The 7,500-nt window shown below is 47.1% G+C and overlaps 1 protein-coding gene across 1 annotated transcript in view; it reads left to right on the top strand.

The window, feature by feature from the left end:
- The window catches only part of prss12 (serine protease 12), a gene marked incomplete at both ends in the record, with an annotated part of 40,504 nt that overhangs the window by 13,797 nt on the left and 19,207 nt on the right, over positions 1–7,500 (top strand). Inside the window, one exon of the mRNA XM_080534819.1 lies at positions 2,951–3,092. Within this exon, the coding sequence (XP_080390945.1) occupies positions 2,951–3,092 (142 nt within the window). The remainder of the gene's footprint in view (positions 1–2,950; positions 3,093–7,500) is intronic.

Below are 7,500 nucleotides of genomic sequence, written 5' to 3'. Positions count from 1 at the left end.
TGAGTCTGAGAAGGACTGAGGAGAGGCGGGGTGGGGGGGGGGAAGAGAGAGAGAGAGAGAGAGAGAGAGAGAGAGAGAGAGAGAGAGAGAGAGAGAGAGAGAGAGAGAGAGAAGGGAACGGATAGATAGATAGAGACATTCTGTCATACCATAGCAGATCATTGCTAGTTGTGTTGTCTCCCTGAACGGTGAAGGCTGGTGATTGCGGCGAGGGGGGGGGGGGGGGTCACCTGACCAGGGTCTCCTGACCCCCAGATCTCTGCCAACTCCCTCCGGTAACCTGCTGTCCCGCTTAATTAGGCCTCGCAGGGGAGATCAAACGATCCCAGAGCACGAGCTCCTAGATGTGATGTGACGCATGCTGGCTTTAATAGGCACAGCTGCCACTCAACTTATCAGGCCTTAAGCTGCGGGGACGGCCTCTAATAAAAACAACATGATGGTTTAACCTGTCGTCAGAATGTCCTCATCCCTCTCTCACCCCTCCCTCCCTCACCCCTCCCTCCCTCCCCCCTTTCTCACCCACCCACGCATCCAGATGAGATCTCTGTCTGGCTGTAGCCGACTGGCAATGCGCCACACCAGCTTTTAACGCGAACCACACGTACCCCTAAGCCCTGCTAATGAGAGACGCGGGGAAGGGTTTGAAGGTCGCTCCGGCTCGTTAAAACACGCGGGGAAGGGTTTGACTGCCGCACCCCTCATCTATCTATCTATCTATCTATCTATCTATCTATCTATCTATCTATCTATCTATCTATCTATCTATCTATCTATCATAGATAGAGACATGGGGGAAGGGTTTGACCGTCGTACCTCTCTCTGAGAGACATGGGGGAAGGGTTTGACTGTCGCACCTCTGACTGAGAGACATGGGGGAAGGGTTTGACTGTCGCACCTCTGACTGAGAGACATGGGGGAAGGGTCTGACTGTCGCATGTCTCACTGAGGGACATGGGGGAAGGGTTCGACGGTCGCACCTCTGACTGAAATAGCTATTTCATTAGAAAGGATTAAGTGTCTGACCAGGGTTTGACACTCTTGCTCTATAGGCTCTCAGGCATGATGTCATTGCTAAGTATTGTGTGTGTGTGTGTGTGTGTGTGTGTTGTGTGTGTGTGTGTGTGTGTGTGTGACAGATTTGGTTCATGTTGCTTTTGGACAAGAGTTAAAGCCAGGCGGTGCTTTGAAGCAGCGCTCGCGCACACACACAACTGAAGCCCTCCCTCTGTGTTTGTGGATGTAAGCGTTTGAGAGCTCTTCCCATTGGGGAGGTGTGTGTGTGTGTGTGTGTGTGTGCGTGTGTGTGTGTGTGTGTGTGTTTGTGCGTGTGAGCGATCAGGGATAATGTTTGTGTTTCCAAACAAGGAGCTTTAAGGCTTGAAGGCTTTCCTCAAGAGTCAAAACCAAGTAAACATTCGCACATTTAATTCCCTCCCCCCCCCCCTCCCTCCCCCTAACACCCCCCCCCCCCCCCACACACACACACACACACACACACACACCCTGTCTCCCCCTAATCTCCCCCCTACACACCCACACACCCTGTCTGCAACACCGCTTCAGATTAACAATAGCATGATCGTGATAAGATCATAAAACTTTTAGTACACCCATGTGGAAACAACTGCTCATAAAATACACACACACACACACGCACACACACGCACACACACACACACACACACACACACACACACAGTTTTATAGTATGTTCATTAATGTAGCAGATCTACCGAGGTGTAACCTGAAAGACAGACAGTCTGATCCACATCACAGTGAACAATATCCCAGGGAGAAACTCTTAACCTGAAACACACACTACTACCTGACAGACATTACGTGTGTGTGTGAGTGTGTGTGTGTGTGTGTGTGTGTGTATGAGAGTGTGTGTGTGTGTGTGTGTGTGTGTGTGTGTGTGTGTGTGAACTGAGAACCTCGATGATAGATCTGTTTTACTCAGTTTACAGAATCCTCAGACTGATTCGATTAGCGATCTCTGGGCAAACAAGTCTTTTCCCAGACGAGATGGAGAGAGAGAGAGGGAGGGAGGCAGGGAGAGAGAGAGAGAGAGAGAGAGACACAGAGAGAGAGGGAGGGAGGGAGGGAGGGAGGTGGGGACGTGATGAAGAATGAGCTTTTCATTGCGGCGGAGGCTAAGTGTTTTCCCTGCTGTGCCACTGTGCCCTCTTCCCCTCCCTTCAACGCACGCACACGCGCGCACGCGCACAGACACACACACACACTGTACACACATGCACGCACACACGCACACACACACACACACACAGGCTAGAGTTATGTGTGTGAGGGGAGACAGGTGTTCTTCTCCTCTTCCTCTGTGAAACATGACCACATCTCTCTCTCCTCACCCCACTCAGCTTACCCACCACACTAGCTAAGCTAAGGAGTGTGTGTGTGAGACCGGTCTCTCAGGTGTATTTTATAACTGTGTGTGTGTGTGTGTGTGTGTGTGTGTGTGTGTGTGTGTGTGTGTGCGTGTGTGTGTGTGTGCGAGACCTGTCTCTCAAGTGTATTTTATAACTGTGTGTGTGTGTGTGTGTGTGTGTGTGTGTGTGTGTGTGTGTGTGTGTGTGTGCGCGTGTGTGTGCGCGTGTGTGTGTGTGTGCGAGACCTGTCTCTCAAGTGTATTTTATAACTGTGTGTGTGAGTGTGTGTGTGTGTGTGTGTGTGTGTGTGTGCGAGACCTGTCTCTCAGGTGTGTGTTTATAACTGTGTGTGTGTGTGTATGTGAGACCTGTCTATCAAATGTATTTTATAACTGTGTGTGTGTGTGTGTAAGACCTGTCTCTCAGGTGTGTGTGTTTATAACTGTGTGTGTGTGTGTAAGACCTGTCTCTCAGGTGTGTGTGTGTGTTTATAACTGTGTGTGTGTGTGTGTGTGTTTATAACTGTGTGTGTGTGTGTGTGTGTGTGTGTGTGTGTGCAGGTGTGCCCGTGCGGCTGGTGGGGGGTGAGACCCCCCAGGAGGGCCGTGTGGAGCTCTTCCTGTCGGGCCAGTGGGGGACGGTGTGTGACGACGGCTGGACCGACCGCGACGCAGAGGTGGTGTGTCGACAACTAGGACACAGGTCTGTACTGTGTGTGTGTGTGTGTGTGTATAATATGCACACACAAATGGACACACGCGCGCACACACACAAACACACGCACAAACATGTGTTTGTGTGTGTGTGTGTGTGTGCGTGCGCGCGTGTGTGCATTTGTTTGTACGCCCAGCCCGTGTGTGTGTGTGTATATATATATGTTTGTGGGTGTGTGTGTATGTATGTGTGTGTGTGTGTGTGTGTGTATATATATATATATGTTTCTGTGTGTGTGTATGTATATACAGTTAGGTCCGTAAATGTTCTGGACAGTGACACAATTTCCATAATTCTGTCTCTGTACACCGCAACAATGGATTTGAAATTAAACAACTGAGATGCTGTTGAAGTGCAGGCTTTCAGCTTTAATTCAAGGGGTTGAACAAAAATATTGTATGAAACGTATAGGAATTGCAAACCTTTTTACACACAGTCCCCTATTTTAAGGGGCTCAAACGTAATTGGGCAAATGAACATATTCTTAAGTGAAATTTTCATTTTTAATACTTTGTCGAGAATCCTGAAGTCTGAAACCCATGGACATCACCAAATGCTGGGTTTCCTCCTTTGTGATGCTTCAGGGTTTTACTGCAGCTGTCTTCAGTTGTTTGTTCGTGGGTCTTTCTGCCTTTAGTTTTGTCTTCAGCAAGTGAAATGCATGCTCGACCGGGTTGAGATCATTGATGATTGTCGATTGACTCGGCCATTGCAGAATATTCCACTTCTTTGTTTTAAAAACCTCATGGGTTGCTTTTGCAGTATGTTTTGGGTCATTGTCCATTGTCCATTGTACTGTGAAGCGCCATCCAATAAACTTCATTCATCCGTCTGCTTCTGTCTTCTGTCACATCAATAAACACTAGTGAACCAGTGCCATTGGAAGCCATGCATGCCAATGCCATCAGCCATCACACTGTTTTACAGATGATGTGGTATGCTTTGGATCATGTGCCGTTCCAAGCCTTCTCCATACTTTTTTCTTACCATCATTCTGGTACAGGTTGATCTTAGTTTCATCTGTCCAAAGAATGCTGTTCCAGAACTGGGCTGGCTTTTTTAGATGTTTTTTGGCAGTCTAATCTGGCCTTTCTATTCTTGAGGCTTATGAATGGCTTGCACATTGTGGTGAACCCTCTGTATTTTCTCTTGTGAAGTCTTCTCTTTACGGTAGACTTCGATAATGATATGCCTACCTCCTGGAGAGACTGTTGTTCAAGTTGGCTGGATGTTGTGAAGGGGTTTTTCTTTACCATGTAAAGGATCCTGCATGGTAGGATCATCCACTGCTGTTGTCTTCCGTAGACATCCAGACCTTTTTGTGGTGCCAGAGCTCATCACTGTGTTCTTTTTTTTCTCAGAATCTCTCTGATTATTTTTGGGGGTTTATTATTGCAGCCTAAAGCCCAGTTCAGATCTAGGATTCACAATGGACTGCACTTATATAGCGCCTTTATCCAAAGCGCTTTACAACGGCCTCTCATTCACCCATTCACACACACATTCACACACCAATGGCGGCAAGCTACCATGCAAGGCACCGGCCCGCTCACTGGGAGCAATTTGGGGTTCAGTGTCTTGCCCAAGGACACTTCGACATGTGGCCAGCCGGGGCTCGAACCACCGTTCTGCCAACCATGCGATCATTAGACGGCGGCTCTACCTCCTGCGCCTCAGCCGCCCCACAATGCAACACACCTTGAGTTGCAGCGGTCCGAATTACCCTGCAACGGCCCTGCGGTGGCAGTTGCAAGGCGTCGCCAGCGATTCGACTTCTCAGCAGAACATCCAGATTCTTTGGAATGTCTGCCGAGTTTTTTCCCTGCAACGTTCTAAAACTGACCCATTGTGTAGCGAATCCTAGATGTGAGCTGGGCTTAAGTTTCTTACGTTTCCTGTTTCACTTGCATTGACAGATACTTTGACCACATGTGGTGTGTTCACAGCAGCAGATGCCACTCAAATGCCACTCAGACCGTTTACCTGCTTAACTGATGAAGAAATAACGAAGGAATAGCCCACATCTGCCCATGAAACAGCTGTTGAGTCAATTGGCCAATTACTTTTGGTCCCTTGAAAAAGAGGGGGGCACATATTAAAGAGCTGTAATTCCCAAACCCTTCCTCCAATTTCGATGTGAATACAATCATATTTAAGCTGAGAGTCTGCACTTTAAGCCCACATTCATTATATCACTGTAACTTGAATATTTTGGTAAACTCCAAATATATATGGACCTAACTGTATTTGTGTGTGTGTGTGTGTGTGTGTGTCTGCGTGCGTGCGCTTGTGTGTGTGTGACCTCTGACCCAGAAACCCCACACCCCTCCCTCTTCCTCTCTCTCTCTCTCCCCGCCCCGGCATGTCTCTCTCTCTTTATTCTGTCTCTCTTTCTTTATTCTGTCACTTTCTTCATTCTCTCTCTCTTTCTTTCTTAATTCTCTCTCTTTCTCTATTCTTTCTCTTTCTCTATTATCTCTCTCTATTCTCTCTCTCTTTCTCTATTCTCTCTCTTTCTCTATTCTCTCTCTCTATTCTCTCTCTCTTTCTCTATTCTCTCTCTTTCTCTATTCTCTCTCTCTATTCTCTCTCTCTTTCTCTATTCTCTCTCTTTCTTTATTCTCTCTCTTTCTCTATTCTCTTGCTTTCTCTATTCTCTTGCTTTCTCTATTCTTTCTCTTTCTTTATTCTCTCTCTTTCTCTATTCTCTCTCTTTCTCTATTCTCTATCTTTCTTTATTCTCTCTCTTTCTTTATTCTCTCTCTTTCTCTATTCTTTATCTTTCTTTATTCTCTCTCTTTCTCTATTCTTTATCTTTCTTTATTCTCTCTCTTTCTCTATTCTTTATCTTTCTTTATTCTCTCTCTTTCTATATTTTCTCTCTTTCTATATTCTCTCTCTTTCTATAAATATTCTCTCTCTTCTGTCACTTTCTTTATTCTCTCTATTTCTTTATTCTCTCTATTTCTTTATTCTCTCTCTCTTTCTTTCTTTATTCTCTCTCTCTATACTAGAGAGGTGCTGTCTGAGTGGTGACATCGGTGATTAAAACATCACTAGAGAGGTGCTGTCTGAGTGGTGACGTCGGTGATTGAAACATCACTAGAGGGGTGCTGTCTGAGTGGTGACATCGGTGATTAAAACATCAGTAGAGAGGTGCTGTCTGAGTGGTGACATCGGTGATTAAAACATCACTAGAGAGGTGCTGTCTGAGTGGTGACATCGGTGATTAAAACATCACTAGAGAGGTGCTGTCTGAGTGGTGACGTCGGTGATTAAAACATCACTAGAGAGGTGCTGTCTGAGTGGTGACGTCGGTGATTAAAACATCACTAGAGAGGTGCCACCACACCGACAGCACCTCCATTTCTCTCTAGATAAAGTTGACTCTGTTAACTCTGAGTGATGCGCATGTCGCACGCACTGTTTAGAAAAAATCTCTCTTTTCTTTCTGTTTTCTGTCTGTCTTTCTTTTTATATATATATTTAAAAATATATATACACACACACACACACACACACACACACAGCTGTCAGTTGACAGGTAGCTAGGTAACGGTAGGGTCTGAGAGCTTCCGTAACACTGTGAAGTGCTGCGAAGCGTTAAGAAATGCTGCAAATCTTAGTGAAGGCTGGCGTGTCGCCCAACACAACCTTACTGATTCTGAACACGTCTCGGAGCCAAGTCAAACCACCAATCAAATCAGAGCTAACACCCACACACACACACACACACACACACACACACACGCACACACACACACACACACACACACACACACACACACACACACACACACAGAGCCCCATGCTGAGGCGAAACAAACTACCTCATTTCTGACCGTCTCTCTCTTTTTCATTATCTCTCTATCTCTTCCCTAGTCCCCTCCCTCTCTCTCTCCCTCCCTCCCTCCCTCCCTCCCTCCCTCTCTCCCAGTAGGAGACTCTTCCCTCACCCATCCCTCTGTCTCTCTGACATGCGTGTCTCAGATGAAAGCAGCCATCTGGACCGCATCAGCGTGAGAGACAGTGTGTGTGTGTGTGTGTGTGTGTGTGTGTGTGTGTGTGTGTGTGTGGTGTGTGTGTGTGTGTGTGTGTGAACTAACCTGCATCAGCGTGAGAGACAGCGTGCGTGCGTGTGTGTGTGTGTGTGTGTGTGTGTGTGTATGTGTGAACTAGACCGCAGTCAGCGTGAGAGAGCGTGTGTTCCAGCTGTGTTCCCGTCACGTCAGAGCCATATTAGAGCCGTGTTAGAGCCATGTTCGAGGCGTGTTGGGGTCTCAGACAGGGCGCGGTGAAACCCCATTACACACATCAGTTCCGCAGAGGGCTATAGGGGTTAATGCAGTCAGATGTGATGACACACACACTTGTGTGTGCGGAGACACACACACGT

Source organism: Nansenia antarctica, assembly GCF_963989245.1.
Source record: "Nansenia antarctica genome assembly, chromosome: 6".
NCBI classification, from domain to species: Eukaryota; Metazoa; Chordata; class Actinopteri; order Argentiniformes; family Microstomatidae; genus Nansenia; species Nansenia antarctica.
This window is presented reverse-complemented; position numbering and strand designations above follow the sequence as displayed.